General features: G+C 36.4%; 1 protein-coding gene across 2 annotated transcripts; it reads left to right on the forward strand.

Moving 5' to 3' along the window:
* Window positions 1-181: 181 nt before the first annotated feature.
* Window positions 182-17613, forward strand: LOC120631209 (myrosinase 1-like). 2 transcript variants are annotated; one of them, XM_039900691.1, is made up of 10 exons: window positions 182-232; window positions 973-1184; window positions 12367-12458; window positions 13087-13355; window positions 13685-14089; window positions 14188-14490; window positions 15034-15168; window positions 15289-15395; window positions 16605-16740; window positions 17518-17613. In XM_039900691.1, exons 1-10 carry the CDS (start codon window positions 191-193, stop codon window positions 17533-17535), a joined length of 1719 nt encoding a protein of 572 aa, XP_039756625.1. In that variant the 5' UTR covers window positions 182-190; the 3' UTR covers window positions 17536-17613. The 2 variants fall into 2 exon arrangements, with proteins under 2 accessions (XP_039756625.1, XP_039756631.1); XM_039900697.1 differs by lacking the exons at window positions 182-232; window positions 973-1184 and adding an exon at window positions 10619-10718.
* The last annotated feature ends 1355 nt before the right edge of the window (window positions 17614-18968 follow it).

Raw genomic sequence — 18968 nt, forward strand, 5'->3', positions numbered from 1 at the left:
TTGGTATGGTAGAGGTCAGTGTCTGTCACACATATACAATGCCGTAGTTTTATGTACCTATCCTCTGAGTACTATGGTTATAATTGTCTTTGTTAAAATGTCAAGTAAATAAACATATTTTTTTCAAAAAATAAAGCATAAAAATGTGCTTTCTAAACTCATGATAAGTAGAAGATTTTAAACGATCGAAATGAAACCGTATCGCAGGACTAACAAAGTATTCATGCAGCAAGTAAGTTCATATCAAATAGACAAAATCAAAGAGAGTTAACGAAGCTAACAGCCAACCACAGAATTAAGAACATACTGAATTCTCAATCAGCCATTATTGTATGTAGTGTATTGTGTCTAAAAATAGTGAAAACGCCCCGCGCACATCACACTTTACACCCGCGGAATGTTGTTAACTCACAAACTTTTTCTCATTTTCCCATTTTATGGTATACCCTTTAGAACATTAGAGGTAAAATAATTAGCTTCAACGAGGGATTTTGAGGGATGTGAACAAGTTGCGTTGTTGTATCAGTGCCTGCAGACCAAAGTTTCCGAACAGTGCCTATAGCCAGCGATGACTTACGGATCTGAAACGTGGTCGCTTACTATGGGCACCAAGTCAGCGGGAGATGTAAAAAGCTATGCTAGAAGTATCTCTACGTGATAAAATCCTAAGAAAAATAACTAGAGTTAACGATATGGCTCAGCGAGTCGCGAAGCTGAAGTGGCAATGGGCGGGACATAGCTCGTAGAACCGATGGATGTTGGGATCCTAAGGTGCTGGGATGGCGACTCTGCACCGGCAAACGCAGCGATGTTCGTCCCCCAACGAGGTGGACTGGAGCCCTTGGATCGTGGATTTTGGAACTGCATACAAAATACCTATGTCCAGTAGTAGACGGCAATCGGTTACTCGGATGATAATGAAAACTAAACATATTTTATATAAAAATAACACCAAGTTTTAATGTTAAACAGATACGTACAGCCAGTCGAATAGGCAGGGCCCGCCTGCTACTCCTAGAATTCGCCAAAGACATTCACTCCCTTTGGCGCTACGGAGCTCCATTCCCGACCTTCCTCAAACTCATCGGCACGCTGCTCCTCTGCCTTATCGCCATAATGCCGCTGCTGTATCCTATTTTCGTCGCTGCTATCACTTATATAACCTGCGAGGGTCTATTTTTAAGGTAAATGCAACTCATTAGCTGGATTGGTGATGTGGTTAACTTGGAATACTCGCTAATTCAAAACTTTTCACGTTCTAATATTTTTCATATCCCATGTTCGGAAAATTGGCGTTCTCTAAGCGCCTTTGTTCCGATCGTTCTCTTTTAAAAAAAAATAATACGGAGAACAATCGGAGCAGCCCCTCATTTCCTTTTGAAAACATGCAAAGATCATTGACCATACAGCCCTATAAGCCTATTCATAATATATTTATTCATCATAAAAATTTAAGCTAAAATCTTCATAGTTAAGATTACAACTATTGTTATTTCTTATATTTATTTTATTAAAATTTAAAAATAATTATTGTAAAGATGATTAAGGCCTCGCAAAAAAAGTACAAAGTAAATTATATACTTTTTTTGCAGGTTCTTCTTAGTGGATAATTGTTGGTAAAAAATACTGAAAAAATCCCTTGCTTCAAATGATTCAAACAACTTTTTTGTCATTATTTCTTTGCAGCGTAAATTATTCGTTTTCAATTCAGTAGATTTTTTTTTGTGTAAGAATAGATGTACGTTTTTTAATGGGGTCTAACCCAACCTAACCTACCAAGTATCAGGTTGTGCGACGAGAGCGGCATAATCAGTTAGGCAAAAAACCTCGAATACTGCGACATATACAAGTACCCCTAGATTAAATTTTGTACGCTCACAATCTATAGAGTATCGAATCGCTATGACGTAAAAGTTTAACTAATTCAACTTTTGAATTAAGCTTTGCCCAGAGAGCTACCTGAATAAATTTGAGCTTTAACGCAACGGTATAAGGTTCATTTTACGCTGTTACCACAATCGATATCTTTCGATACTCGAAAATGTCTCTGCGAATGCGAGCGTATAGCGAGGGGTCAGACTATTAAATTACAGTTGGTGGTGCGACCAGCCCTGGCGCTTTCAGCCGATCAACATATTCCGACGCGTGATCTCCTTCACCACTCAGCCGTGCAATCCCGTCGACATGTGGAAAGTGAGAGATGTACTTACCCGTGGTATACTTCTCGCACACTCGCTTGCTACTTCTGTGGACTACCTGTGCGTCATGCAAGGATTGCTTGATGAGGCTTAGTATTTTAGTAAGTTATGTTATGCATATCACAATATTTATTTTATGTTGTTACTTACAATATGACTATAGATAGATCAAGTTTTTATTGCATACGGCTCATAGAAGTTCGAAACTGTTAACGAATATACATATCTTGGACAAATCGTTCAGTTGGATAGAAACAGGTTCGAGAAGGAAATCGATAGAAGAATACAGCTGGGCTGGGGAGCGTTCGGCAAACTCCGCCGAGTCTTTCCGTCACCCATACCGCAATGCCTGAAGACAAAAGTTTTCGATCAGTGCGTCCTGCCGGTCATGACTTACGGTGCCGAAACGTGGACACTGACAGCGAGGCTAATTCACAAACTTCAAGTCGCTCAGCGTGCTATGGAAAGAGCTATGCTTGGTATTTCTTTGAGGGATAAGATCCGTAACGAAGTGATTCGCCAGAGAACTAAAGTAACTGACATAGCCTTTCTTGTTAGCATACTGAAGTGGTAGTGGGCTGGTCACGTTTATCGGAGGACCGATGGACGTTGGAGTCGAAAGGTCCTCGAGTGGAGACCGATTGTCGGTAAGCGGAGTGTCGTACGCCCCAAAACTAGATGGAGCGACGACCTCCGAAAAGTGGCAGCCCTGGATGAGGAAAGCCCAAAATAGGAAAAGTTGGCGCTTATTGAAAGAGGCCTATGTCCAGCAGTGGACGCACAATGGCTGTTGATGATGATGATGATGATGCCTTGCTTAGAGTGGCTTTGGGTCTCGTGGCACGACTAAGATTAATCTGCACCCATGTCCAAGATTTTGGCTGAAAATCACGTCCGAGTGACGCGACGTAAGGTATGACAAGTGCCTCGTCTATTGTAGACCTTCTGCCAGTCCTATTCTTGGAATGAACCGTTAAGCTTATATTTGACCTACGTCTAAGTCGTGGCCAAAGATTAATTCTGATTAATGCTTATCAGTCCACCTTTCTGTGTTCGTACATCTAATTGTATGTCCTGTGACCTTTTTAATTTTTTCTATAATAGGCATGTAAGAAATAAAATTGTTACACCTAACCAACAGTCAAGTCACGCACAGCCAATACCATTGTCGTTTATGTATAAGGTACATTATAATACTGCGTATATACTTTTATACTTGGGAATGTACCTACAGACTAAAATAATAAGTACCTACCTACATATATACATAACATTTGACGGAGCACTCGGGGCTACTGAAGACAGCGCCACTCACTCATAAGGAGAAGGTGAAGTTAAAAGGAGAAAGAAAAAAACAAAATAGCATATCTATATAACGACAATCGTGAGCTGGCACCTATTCAGAGCAAAAGTTGCACAAAGAAGGTCTCAAGACACCATGCCAGAGGACAACTGAGTGCGAAACAATAAAAACAAATGTGTACCTACCTAATTGTTTCAATGCGTCTTTGTGAAAACCAACTCTAAAGTGAGAAATCAGAACACAATAAAAACTTGTGATTTGGTGTATGGTACGATGTTTCCTTTATTGGCATCACTAATACCTTAGCAAATAAAAGTCCTTATACCTAATTAACAATAAGGAAAGATTAAATAAAACATTTTTAAGAATTCTAAACTCATAAGAAGGAAAACTTAGGTAGGTACATAAACAGTTAACCTTGGCATAAAATATCATCCTATTGATAAACAGGTACATAGTTACAGAACTCTTATTGTAGTTCCTTACGAATAAAACCTTGGAAACACTATAAACGTCAGATATCATTGATAATGAGAGGAAAGATAAATCGTTAAGAGTCTGGTTTTTAAAGAATAGGTTTTTATACTTCGATATATATATCATCTTCATTAATAGCCTATAACAGAACACTGCTGGACTAAACACCTTTTCCAACTTAGTAGAGGGTTTGAGCCTAAGCGGTGACAGCCCAGTGGGTAGGGTGGTAGGGTTCGACTTCGACTTTCGGGGGTCGAGTTCGAATCCCAGCACGCACCTCTAACTTTTCTAAGCGTTTTAAGGAACTAAATTATCACTTGCCTCATTGGTGAAGGAAAACATCGTGAGGAAACCTGCAAACCTGAGAGTTCTCCATAATGTTCTCAAAGGTGTGTGGAGTCCAATCCGCAAGGTACGAACGGTACGTATCTCGCGACAGCAATGCGACAGGCGTAAATCTTGCAATCACTGCTGTCAAACGTCCCTTTTGTTTATTAATTGTATGGAAAAGTGACGTTTGACAGCAGTGTAATACGTAATCACCCTGCTGAATTGGGCCAGCGTGGTGGACGATGGCCTTTAACCCTTTTCACACGTGGGAGGAGACCTGTCCCTGTAGTGGGCTAATAATGGGTTGATTTGATGATGATGATGAGAAGGTTTGCCCGTTATCATTACGCTGTGTATCATTACGGTCTGGTGATCGCAGTAGATGGGAAAACCCAAAAGCACAAAAGACCCTGCTGCTCATTCTCTGTTATATTTACTAAGTCGTCTCGTATAACAGCCGCGGGAAGAGGAAGGGTGATGACAAGTATCACCACACGGCACATAATATATTTACTAATATGCATATTCTTCTTAATCGGTAATGAAGATGACGGTAGCTGCACGGTTCGACCACATTGGACGCACTTAATAACATTGCAACTAATGAATTAATGAATAAATACACTTTATCGCACACAACATAAAATACAGGAAAAATTATAAATTACTAGTTTACAAGATATAACTCATGTGCAATAACTCATGTGAGTAAAGATAAAAATATGAAGAATGTTTTGTATGTGGTTTTTACTATGAAAGCTAATATTCAAATAGTTTACACATAGATACGGAATTTCAACCATAGGATGTCTAAAGCTGGATCTTTAGAGGGGATTTCCACACGCTGCGGTTTGAGCCGCTTGGTTCCAGCTACTCTCTGAGACTCGTCTTATGTCGCCTGTCTACCTCGTGGCGGACTTTAGCACCTTAGGGTGGCACCTAACGTCCATCGGTTCTCCGAGCTATGTGCCCGCCCATTCGATTCGCGACTCATTGGTTAATTCTGGTTCTTCTAAGTATCTCCCTATTTCTCAGTTTTTATATGATAAATTATAGAAATCGTGTATTATTGCTAACTTTTATGCATTTTTCTTAATATCTCCTTACCAACTAACCATTTATAAACATCGTGTAAATAAAAATTGAAATAATACTTCTCAGGCTTTAGAGGTACATTATATACTGTCTCTGAGACTTATCTGTGAAACTGAAAAACTAATAGTTTTTGAGTAAACCACTGCCACAGTTTTCACTGCAAGAAATCAAATAAAACCCCAACAACACATGCAAAATTATAATCATTTGACTCCTGTCAATGCGCGTGTCGGTCTTTTGATCTTCAATAGGGTCGTCATAAGTAAACACTTAGAATATTTTGAATTCGTTTGGATGCCAAAATAAATATGCTTCTTTTGATTTAATATTTTAACCGGGGAATCCTTCAATATCGTAATACTGTTACACGTTGTATACTTATATATTGTGTAAGTTGCTGGGTAGAACTTGTTAATTAGTGTTGCCCAAATTCAGTCTTGGTCTTGCAGTCTTGGTCTTGTTCTTGCGTTTTTGCAAGACCAAGACCAAGAACAAGACCGCGTATTTTAGCAAGACCAAGACCAAGACTGACCGTGCAAGACTTGAGCAAGAACAAGACATAGCCTGCAAGACTCTTGCGTCTTGCAGCTAGGACTTAGCGCTATTTCACGGAGTAGTTAGGTGTAACAGTTCGGTGTATAGGTAGGTAGGTACGCTTAGGAATTCTATGAGACGCAAAAAACTATATCAAAGAATATGAAAAACTGGACCTATGCGCATTACGACTAATACCATAAACATAGCGAATAAAAAAATATCTATTAAAATCAAACTGAGTGCATGCATAGTTATGTTTTAACCATCGGCACTTTGATAATGCGGCATCAAAGGTTTTGTACTTACTTCTCAAAGAAATTTGCCGCTTTTCGGAAGTACATGGTTATGATACACGCGCCGGCGGCTTCTTTTGAAATCTAAAACAATCGTTGCCGCCGCGCCGAAATCATAACATTTGACACTATTCATGCAAAATAATTTCGAATTTAAAGAGTACCTACAGGTGTTCCAAAGAATAAATAAGTTTCAGAGTGCTTAGAATGAAAATGAATACATTATACTGATCACGCAAGTAGTATTATGATTAGGATAAAATGGTGAGGATAGGTAGTAGATGTCATAATAATTCATTCTAGTAAGTAATTATAATATTGATTACTTATATGGTTTTAAACTAATTACTTAGGTACTATTATTGTACATTTAGTCATTATATTTCTTAAGTTTTTACAAGAAAAAATAGCAAAAAAGTGTTCGAATATCTCTGAGAGAGATGATGAGAGTAAGTATTTACTAGCTGTGCCCGCGACTTCGTCCACGAGGAATAGTAACTTTGGAGGTATAGTGACGTTCAGGATTTATTTATTTATTTTAAAACTTCTGTCATCAAACATACAAACGAACTCTTCAGCTTTATAATATTAGTATAGATGCACGCCAAAACATTCACTTATATGTAAAGAATAGTGATTGGCACTAATTCTTTACATATATTTTATTCACGGGTCGCGTCTGTACAAGTAGGTAATATTTAGTGTGTGTTTGTACGCCGCACGCGGCATCGTTCGATTTGCGGCGGCATCCTTTTCATAGAGCCGGCACGTGGCGAGGCGGCGCGGTAAAAAGCAAGGAAACGTACTATAAATGAAGGAATTATTTTAATTCCAGTCATTTCCAATTGAGCTGTGCTTCGATTCTAACTTAATAATTGTTTTTACTAATTCTCGTTGTTTTCTAAAAACGTATCACGTGTACAATTTAATATGAGTGACGAAGATTCAAATTATTCTAGTCCGAGTAACGAGAGTTTGAGTCACAGATCTAAAAGACCCAAAAGCAAATTTGAGGAGTTTTTCGAAATAATTCATGCATCCCAAACTGCCTTGTGTAAATTGTGCCAACATAAAAAGATTGAAATAAAAATGAAAAACAGAAACACTTCAGGCTTAAGGAAACATCTAATGTCTTTCCACAAAAAGGAATCAGAAATATTTCTTCCTGTTAAACCAAAATTAAGTGGAGATATCACAAGCTTTTTAGTAACCGCTGGAAGAAGTGGACAGGTAAGAATATTTTTTTAACAGTTAAAAGAATTTTAACTCCGCGTAGCTATTCATGCGATACTTTCAAAAACGCCATTAACTTACGTAAGTATTTTTGAGTTAGTGGTGTTTTCATCTAGGGGTGCGACATATTAAGTATGTAATTATCGTCTTAAATATTTTTTATAAACACCCATATTTTCATTTAATCGGCCAGTAACAACTAAGTACTTTATTTTGGTAAATTACAGTACAGTGCAACCTTAATATAACAAATATCAATTTAACGATTTTCTCGATTTAACAACAACAAACCTCCTCCTCTTATACGCTCAAACCTAGTATGTTTTAAATAATAACACAAGATTTATTGTTTTGTTTCAGTCGGAAAACAGCAGTGACAACATCACGACAGCTACAGTTGATTGGGTGGTGAAAAAATATCTTCCCTTCTCATTTTTCGATGACGAAGCTACACAAGTATATTTTCGACGTATTTGCCCTAATATGGTGTTTCCTAAAAGGTCTACACTTAGAAGGAAAGTCAAAGAGCGATTTGAAGAGCTCCAATTGAATCTCAAGGAACGACTTCAACCATTATCATCTAAAATGTCGTTTACCATTGATGGGTGGACGTCAATTGCTGGTAGGAGTTACTACGGGGTTACTATTCATTATATAGACAACGAATGGAAGTATCGATCTGTAGTTCTTGATTTTATACCATCACGCGGTCGACATACTGGGGAAGATATTGCAACGATTTTCCATGAATGTTTATTGGAATATGGCATAATTGATAAAATACAAGGTATCACGGTCGACAACGCAACTGCAAATACCAAATTTATGTATGAACTGGGCAAACAGCTGCCGCCACACTTTGATTCAGACAATCAACATTTCCGGTGCTTTGCTCACATTTTAAACCTTGGTGTACAAGATTTATTAAAGACCTTAGCATTACACTGTGAGTCTGACACTAACGCGCAAGATCAGCAGTACGAAGACTATGCAGACGAAACTGAGGATGAGGAAGATGAAGAATCTGCACCAAATATTGCTGACTCGCGTACATCTGTAACAAAGTTACGCAGTATTTCCAGTAAAATAAAAAGAAGTGAGATAGTGAAGAAGAAGTTTCAGTCTGCTTGTGAAGCAGCTGGCGTGCCATCAAATCTAAATGCCATTCTTGACTGTCCAACGAGATGGAATTCCACACATGATATGATTGGATTTGGTTTAAAAGTGAGAGCGGGCATTGACATATTGTGCAGTTCTGTCACCGAATTGAATGATTTTCAAATCACAGCTAATGAATGGCAGGTACTCGAAAAATTACATAAATTTCTTATAAACTTTAAACTTTTAAGTACAAAACTTGGTGGAGACAAATATGTTACGTTACCGCTAGTCATTGTATCATTTAATCTCTTGCTAGATAAAATTGAATCCATGGTAAAACAGTTAGATGAGAAACCTAATCGATCTGAAGTGGATGAAAGGCTCATTCTAGCTTTCCAAGCAGCTCGAGACAAAATGCTTAAACATTACAAGAAGAGCAACTGGATTAATTGTACTTCTTTAATTTTAGACCCAAGGCATAAGGCTCAGACTTTTGACCTGACAATGTGGGGGAAGCAACTTAAAACAGAAAGTCTGCGCAAGTTCAATGAACTTTATGAAGAATATAAAAGTCTACACTCACTGAACAAATCTCTGGAATTACCAGAAAAAGACAATAAAGTATGTGATGAAGATGAAGACGTAATAGACTTTGATAAACTCTATGAATGTCCCTCGACGTCATCTGGATCTTGTCTTCAAGGCTTAGTGATAGACGAGTTGGAGGAGTACCTGAGAAAACCAAGAACTGCCAGCTCGGAAGACATTTTAGATTGGCGGAGGACGCATGAGACAGAGTATCCGATTTTATCGAAAATGGCCCGTGATTTTCTCTCAATACCTGCAACTTCAGTACCTGCTGAGAGGTTATTTTCTAAAGCATCATTAGTAATTAGAAAACATAGAAATAGGTTAAGTGATGAGTCAGCCAGTTGGTTACTTTGTATTAATTCTTGGTCAAAAGAATTGATATAAAGTATCATAACCTAATGATAAAGCTGTTGATTTGTGTTGTATTTTATTTTTTATTCAAATAAATGATAAATCGTAAAACTCTTTTATTAAATTTCTTATAAGTTGAGGGTTCAATCTCTTTCTAGACAGATAAGTATTGTTCTTCAGATAAAATACAGTCAAGTTATTGTAATTAATTTGTTTTTTTACATGTTTTAGCAAATGTAAGCTTATAAATCATAAATGTTTATTAAGAAACAGTTACTTCCATGGAAAACGACATATAGGTCAGTTGATTTTTCGAATTTCTTATCAAATCTTCAGTTATTTATTAATCTGCTTGATCTTTACTATGGCTATGTTAATTCAAGCTCACAATGTTCCAATTCTAATACGTTTTTCTAAGATTTAAAGTAAACTTTAATAAATAGTAATAGACTAATAGGTAATTGCAAGACTTGCAAGACTCTTGCTGCAAGACCAAGACCAAGACCAAGACTGGGAGCGCAAGAACAAAACCAAGACCAAGACCAGGTGTATTGGCGCAAGACCAAGACCAAGACTGGCTAAGTCTCGTCTTGTTCTTGCATTTGGGCAACACTATTGTTAATAAAGACTAGAAGTTATTGCGTGCGTAGTTTTGTTCTTATTTTTCGCGGTTTATAGGTATTATTATCTTACAGGACATCGTTCATCAAGATTATCAAAACCTCCTTGCTCCTTGAACATTGAAACTTTTTACCTGTGAAAGTTTCATCAAAATCAGTTCCGCTGTTTTCAAAATGGACAAAAATTTTAACTTAGGTAGATACTGCTATCATTGAAATATTATTGTATGAGTAAACATAGATAAAATTGGATTAACAAACATACGTGCCTGAAAAACACTGATATGCAAATTCAAAGAACTGTTCCTTAACTATAGATACGCTACAAAATAACTAACGTTAACTAAAATGCAAAACCTACCTGTGTGGTGATATAATACATAAGATACACTTATTTGTAACATTTTCCAATTTTATCATAAGATATTGTCAATTTTAGCATAACACTTGAGATAACAGTAACTGGCAGCAAGTTAAAAAGAGAAGCGTTGCCTAGCGGCATTCTTGCAGTACAGCGTGCTGAGTCGTAACTGCCAGACGACATTATGGCGACCGCCATTATTATCGCCCTGTTAGCAGTCGCCCATTCGTAAGTGCATGTTTGTATATAGCACATACACATAACATCGTTTAATAGCCAATTGGTCACTATTGAAATCAATCGATCGAACGGAAACCTACAACATATTTTGAATAACGGGAATTCATGTTTGTAGCATTGGGAGGTTGAATATTAACCTTTGAAGACTTGCCACGCCGATTTTGCTCGGCGTGGCAAGTCTTCTTTAGTGTCATTTAAATCGAGTCAATTAAACCCATCTCAGAAACAAACATAAAATTGACGTAAACCTATACGTAAATGTCACTTTGGCGGACGTACGTTACTTCGACGTTACGTTGTTATTATACAACTTATGTAACGGCCAAGATCTTAACTTTTTACCTAAAACTTTACGTAATATTAGAGGTTAGACGATACTATGTTTCACGAAAGGTAACGAATTATCAAATTGTAGCATTTACTTAAGTTGGTTTCTTTATCGAATATGTAACATTTAAATACGCGTACTTAGGCACCATTTTCGTCCTGTCTTTCGTCGTTATTTAGTCTCACTTCTAAAAATCTGGCGCTTAAAGATTCCTAACCGAGTATTATATGTTACTTTTCTTTATAGAACATGTAGCATCTAAATACGACTAATGTAATACATAAGATTTACCTTTTTAATCTCACACATAAAACAGTCTACAAACCAAAGCCGATTCAGGCTGCCGAAAAAGGTCGGAGGCTTGCTATCGACAGCTTTTTGCGCTTGCCTCCCATTTATATGTTGCCAATATCGGCTGTATGTATCGGCTGTATGTCCGAGACTCACAGGCAACACGAATGTTTGCACTACGACCTCAGTTACCTGGTAGCGTTACCTTGAGGTAACTGATTATGCGACTAACAAAGTTTACAGACTTGTAACGAGACGCGAAGACGCAAAGCAACAAAGCTGCAGGGCTGTATGGGGGGCTTTCTTTTTTAGTCTCCTTTATGTGTGACAATAAAAAGGTACCTCGTCGTAGTTAGACGCTAAATTCGATAAAAAAAATTACCTAACGTAAAGTCTGACCAGGAACATAAAAAATCTGGGGCGCCTCATTTGCATAGTAATAAATATTTTGACAGAGTAATTGTATATAAAAAAATATATCCAATTTCATCCGCAATATGGCGAGGTTTTCCGTGTTCAGACTTTAAATGCTACAATTTGATAACGCGCCACATTAGCATGGCAATGAAAGAGACCGCCTAAATTTAGTATTCTAACTTAAGTTTGGTTTAGAGATTTGTGTACGGTCTTAGCTCCAATAACAAGGTAATTAGAAATAGATACCTACCTATAGTTGAAGGTTAAATATATCTATTGTTTGATAAATTATTTATAGTTAAGTAGGTAGGTATAAGCAGAAATTTTAGAACTCGAACATAAGCTAATAGTGGTAATTAAGTATATTAAGTATCGATTCCTAGCTATAAAGGCACCTACTTATATTCTGAATACCAATTTAACTTATTAGGTACTGTTTTTTCTAAATATATATGTCTATGAGTATATTTTTCTGGACAACATGACGGATAAACTGACGACGATTTTATGTTAACCAAGTTAACCACAGGACCTCGCTTTGATAAGTCAACCTGGATACGAACAACTCTTCGGAGAAATAATAAGTTTTATGTTTTCAAGGGGGCTTGCACAATACACGAAGTTCCCTGAGGGTTTTACATTCGGGGTCGCCACAGCAGCCCATCAGATAGAGGGCGCGTGGAATGTAAGCGGTAAGAAAAACGTTTTACTTTTAAATCTTATCTTACTCTCGAGAGGATTTATGTCAATCCAATGTTTATCACATATCTTTGACAACTGTGTTCCAAAGTAAATCTTACTAATATTATAAATGCGAAAGTTTGTACGGATGGATGCATGTAGTATAGGTATTTGAACTCTTTGTCGTAAAACTTTTCAACGTATTTTAATAAAACTTTTACAGAATAACACATAGGCTAAAAATAATAAAGATATTTTCGTAAAAATCTGCCATCTTAAAGCTATCTTGGCGTAAAAGGATAAACCGACAAACTCACAAATTTGAAATGTAAGTAAATTTATGGGAATAAAAAGTACCCTATCCACTGTGAGTTATAGTAATATAATAGACACCTTTCAATACTACTGTGTTCCGTCTTTATACACCATAGCTCTTGAAAACGCGGAAAGTTTTAATTGATTAAAATGCAAAAATGTTACAATTTATTTTTTATGACCTTTTAATTGGAATAGCTCTTTTATATAATTCAATACCTAAGTGAAAAACATATGATTAGGTATACATTTATACCAAATTAATTATAACCGGTTCCGTTTCAAACAGGCTAAGTTTCCCACAAAAATATGTTCTGATCGCAGGCAAATCTGAAAATGTATGGGACCGGCTCTCCCATAGTCGACCATGGATGATTGCTGATGGCACCAACGGAGATGTCGCGTGTGACTCCTACAATAGATACCAGGAAGATGTTGATGCACTGGCTTACATAGGCGTGGACTTCTATAGATTTTCTCTATCCTGGGCAAGAATTCTTCCCACAGGACGTGTCGACTTCGTGAACCCTGACGGGATCCGCTACTACAATGATCTTCTCGATGCTTTAGCCGAGAAAAATATTGAGCCACTGGTAAACAAATTTCCATAAAACAATAGTATAAAAAATTTGGACGTTGATTATTTATTTTTATACAATAAAAGTAATTGATGGATGGTAATACAGACCATTAAATAAGTGACTATGTTAAGTTAAGATCATCAATTTAATGTCCAAATCATATCTTGAATAAAAATTTAATTAAATAGGTGATTGCTGTGATTAAACCGTGTTGATATTATAATATTTCAATACTTCTACATGTGTTAACACAAAATTTATTCTTTAGTCATTTATATCTGTTGTTTTTTCAAGATTTTTTTGTATGATGAGATGATTTACATTTTCATTATTTTGTCCAGGTAACCTTGTTCCACTGGGATTTGCCACAGACACTTCAAGATCTGGGTGGGTGGGCTAATCCGAAAATGATTGACTACTTCCGCGATTACGCCGACTTGTGCTTTAGAGAGTTTGGTGATAGGATAAAATCCTGGATTACATTCAACGAACCATATGAAATTTGCGAGGACGCTTATGGTGACGATAAAAAAGCTCCTGCAATTGACAGTCATGGTGTCGGAAACTATTTATGCAGTGAAACACTTCTTAAGGCGCATGCGGAATCTTATCACTTGTACAATGAGACCTATAGACCAAAACAGAATGGAAGAATCATGATCTCAATCAACTCTATATGGTATGAGCCAAATGATCCTGAAAATGCTGAACAAGTTGCTCTGGCTGAAGTAGCGAACCAGTTTAAAGTAAGTTTTAAAGATTTTCGTACAACACATAAAAGTAAAAGTTACCCAATGTTAAATTTATTATTTACTTAATTTTAAAAAGATTAATTCTGTTTTAGTTTGGATGGTTCGCACACCCAATATTTACCGCAGAAGGTGGATATCCTACTGCCATGGTGGAGAATGTGGCTCAGCAAAGCAAAGAAGAGGGTTTGCCTAAACCACGTTTAGAACAATTTGACGATTACTGGATCCAGCGCATTAGAGGAACTTCTGACTTTCTGGGTATCAACCACTACACCACACACTTGATTACGGGAGCCGGTGTGGATACCCTTGCCAAATCACCTTCTTGGCTGAAAGATATCGGAGCTGTAACGAGTTTGAAAGTTGGCAGTGATTCGGCGTCTGAATGGCTTCGAGTAATTTTTACTTTTTATATATTTTTTAATGCCTCGTTCGTCTGGTGGTGAGCATGTCAAGCTGCAGATCACGAGGTCCTGGATTGAATCCCCGGGTCGGGCCTTTAAATAGAATTGGTTTTTTCTATCAAGGAAATCTTAGCACCTGATCGGAGTTTCGAAATTGGCGATTAACACTCTGTGCCTCGGAGAGCATATTAAGGTGTCGCTCCTGCATCTTATCTGTTTCGGATTATCGGATCGTATCGGTCGTATCGGATTTGTAAGGGAATAGAGAGTGCACTTCTGTTTACAAAAAAATTAAAAATCTCTCTAGAGATAGATACCTGTGATCAAAATCGTTCAGGGGTTTTTTTTTCAAAGATTCAATTATTTTTCTTCATTTTTGATTTATAATTTTTATTATAATTTGGCAAAAGAAACAGTATGTTTTCATAAAAAAATGTATGATTTTCTGCAAAAAATGGTTTCCCTGTTTTTGCTGAAAATCATACTTTTTTTACAGACACATACGTTGGCAAGAATACGATAATTTATTTGTAGGTGGTGCCTACTGGATTCGCAAACTTTTTACGTTGGTGCAAAAGTTCCTACAACGACCCACCGATCTACATAACTGAAAACGGATTCTCTGATCGTGGAGCTCTGTTAGATTACGGAAGAATTAAGTATTTCAATGTAAGTAGGTACAGAACACCTAAAAAACTTGTTAAGTATTTAATCGGGACTTATATAGGTACCTATATGCTGAATGACATCCGCTGACATTTCATTTTCTATTTGTTATTTGTATTACAGGATTACTTGTCTGAAATTTTGAATGTGATCTACGATGATGGTGTCAACATTCTCGGCTATACAGTGTGGACACTTATGGACAATTTTGAATGGCGAGCTGGATTTTCGTAAGTTGTTTGGAATGAAATACCATCCTAAAATAAACAATTTACTTTAGGTAGACCTTACGAATTTGTTTGAAATGTCAAGGTTTGTCTATGTGTTGTAAATCTAGTACATTTTCGACCGAACGAGGAGACAGTTCAGTTTAACAGCTTGCTAAACTGTTTAACTGAACTTTATGAACATTAACTGCTCTTTATGAACATGCAACATTTTATAAACAGATCCATTTTGTATTCACAATTTGAAGCAGTTATAAACAACTACTTAAGTAGGCTTTGCAATCTAGCCAACTTACTACTGGCGTATTGCAGGTAACCCGCTCTTTTCTAAGGTGATGGAACTATTATTTATTAACTTCCAATTGATCAGATATCTAGAAGAGCACAAGCTCATAAGCGATCGTCAATATGGCTTCTTTCACCACGGTCAATAGTTGATGATCTTCTTGTCTCAACTCACTCACCAATAAGTGGGAGATGGTTAAATTGGACTTCGCAAGGGCCTTTGATGGGGTATGGCATGAGCCACTTCTTTAAAAGCTATCTGCATGAAATACTGCGATTGTATTGCCAGCTTGCTTAAAGGGTTGCAGCATTAAAATCGCAAACGATGATTTATCCTCAAAACTTCAATAATGCTAGCGTTCCACAAGGCTCAGTGTTGTTACCCGCACTATTGATACTGCATATTGATGATTCGCGAAAAATATCATGGCTCAAACACCTACGACAATGGTTTGGAAAGAGCTACAAATCATTATTTAGAACAGAGGTCTCCAAGGTTAAGATAAAACCCTAGTGATTGTTAGGAGGCGGCACCCAAGCAGATAACTATGTTTAATATATTATAAGTATTATTTCCAAAATATGAATGTGATGAAATTAGAACTGGATCATTATAGTCCACAGTCTATTAAAGTCCCACTGCTGGGCACAGGCGTCATCTCTCATAGGAGAGACAGTTTTTGAGCATATACCCACCACGCCGTTTCAATGCCGGTTGGTTGGCCTTAACGACTAGTGTCACAAGTTAGTGATAATGAGCATGCTCTCCGATTTACATACCTACTCTGGCACCGACTAAAAATCTTTTGCCTACAATTTCGAACCCAGCCCCTCGTGATCTATAGTTAAACATGCTAACCATTAGACCAACGAGGACTGGATCAATAAAATGAAATACAAAATTGATATTCCATTTTTTTTTTACAGAGAACGTTTCGGTTTATACAAAGTCGACATCACGGATCCTAACTTACCGCGAACACCAAAGCTGTCTGTTGAATACTGGAAGCAGCTGTGCGCCACACGAGAATTACCTCAAGACGAGCGCTTTATAGAACCCGCTGTAAGTTCTTCAAAAAAACCATTAAAAAAGATTCTACTATTAAGGCCTAAAACACCATTTCTGCTATCGAATCCGATTATAGAAAAGTTATTCTGCGCCTTAACGGAGCTATTCTGAGTAGGTGCCTGTTCTTCTACAACTTCTGTCTACATTTTTTTTTTATTATTTACAGTATTACATTGTAGGTACACTGTTGCACTGTTATTATAAAAACACTATATTTACACCAAAATAATGAAAACTAAAGATACACAGATGTGCTTTATCGGTGTTGGTTTATAACCTTGGAGGCTCGGTGTAGTGCTTTCATTGACACACACTTTCTAAAATAAAAGTATACTTTACAATTATTATTGGGTTTTGAAATTTTTTTTTTCTTTTTTTAAAAGTAGTCTTAAATTTGTTATTTTACGCTATCAGCAGTAAATTATATGTGACCCTTTTATTTTATTTTTCGACCGATTATAGTCCTTAGTTATAACTCATAGGTGTAGTGAAAGTATTTCCCGGGAAAATTATTTCATGCCCTTAATAATTGCAAACTTACGCTTTTTCTTATTGGTTAACTATCCTGCTACTATGTAAGTTAATTTTTATGGCCTTCAATTTCGTGGATAACATAATATCATTATAATTATATTTTTTGTAATGTTTCTTTTCTTATTTTTTTTTTGCTATTTAAATAGGATGTAGGATTTTGCCAGTATGTTTAATTAACTCACTTTGCATGTTAAATTATTTATATATGCACCTTAAAACTATTTTAATTTTTGGCAGGAGAGGAGGCGTGTATGAAACTTGCACTGATTGCATCTAGCAGGAATGGCTTAATATGTATGCAATATTTTATTTATGAATAAATTATAACTAACATTTATTTAGTATTTATTTTCTAAGGCAATCCAGCTTCAGTACAGTTATACTATGAAAAACGATAACAATATGTTGTTTTTTGTGGACGCAAAAAATATTTTAGCCAATCGTTATTAACCACACTTTGCAATTTGTTGTTGCGAACGAACCAAGGCTGCGTCCACTTTAAGCGATAATATTATGTTATGATGATGAGCGAGATAGCATGATTCACTTCTTGTTCCTATATCAAATCTCAACGTAAAGCGACAAATTTTAGCTTTCATCAGTCGTCATAGCTGCGTCCAGTGCTTAGCTATGTTATGAGCAAGATAGTAGAAGTTGTATTTCAATCTAAAAGTGAAGCAACAAGGGCGTACTGTGCTTCATTATAATCCACAATAGAGCAAACGTCATTGTACTCCTTTTTGCTCTAACGAATATTGTCAATTAAGTATAAAAGTTATTGTACCTACGTACCTACTGTATATAATTCTTTGTGCATTATCCACAACTACTAATATAGTGTAGATTGCATGTAGGTATAATACCATAAAAATCTTAATAACAAGAAACTACAAATGTCGTGTACGCGTCATCTTGTCACCGCGAACGTGACTCAGAGGACCCAAATTTTTAAAGCAGTTTTTGCAACTTTATTGTGATTTAAACTACATTGCCTCCCAAGCTCTAAAACAACTAGTGTTACCTACACAGCCCTGGTAAAAAAAAAAAATGAATACCAGCGCGTGCGTAGGTTCATGTTTTTCCATACTTTAAGTGCTAAATGACATTTCTAGTATCTTGTTATTTACTTACGCCCAAAATTAATAATTCAATTTAATCCAAAAAGTTCCGTTTCCTAATTTTCCGTGTAGATACGGATAGCGAGACTAAATTCAACCTGTCAAGTAATTTTTTTGGATTAGATCGACTATGAACTACGCCGGGCGTAAGTTGGAATGAAATGATTTATTTTTTAAAACAGTTTACAAGATTTTTATCTTAAACACTTATTTGTTATGATGATGTAAATAAATCAAGAACTATAAATTAATTGAGATTTTACCGTCTTTACCTCATAAGTATGAGGGTAAATGATGCGTGAAAAATATCATTTTATATTCTCTACAGGAACAAATTTGCAAATCAGAACTTTGAGGATCAGGAAGTGGCGATTGAAAACGATAATGGATATTAAAACAAATATTTATTTACTTCATATAAGAATATCAAATTATTTACAATGAAATTATTGCAAATTAGTTACAATGTATGACATTTATAATTTCATTGCTATAACATTGATACACGTAGTTATATACACTACAGAGAAAACTTGCATGTGTCAGCCTGATAAGATATGTTTGTAAAAT

The sequence above is a fragment of the Pararge aegeria genome, chromosome 2 (genome assembly GCF_905163445.1).
Source record: "Pararge aegeria chromosome 2, ilParAegt1.1, whole genome shotgun sequence".
Classification (NCBI taxonomy): domain Eukaryota; kingdom Metazoa; phylum Arthropoda; class Insecta; order Lepidoptera; family Nymphalidae; genus Pararge; species Pararge aegeria.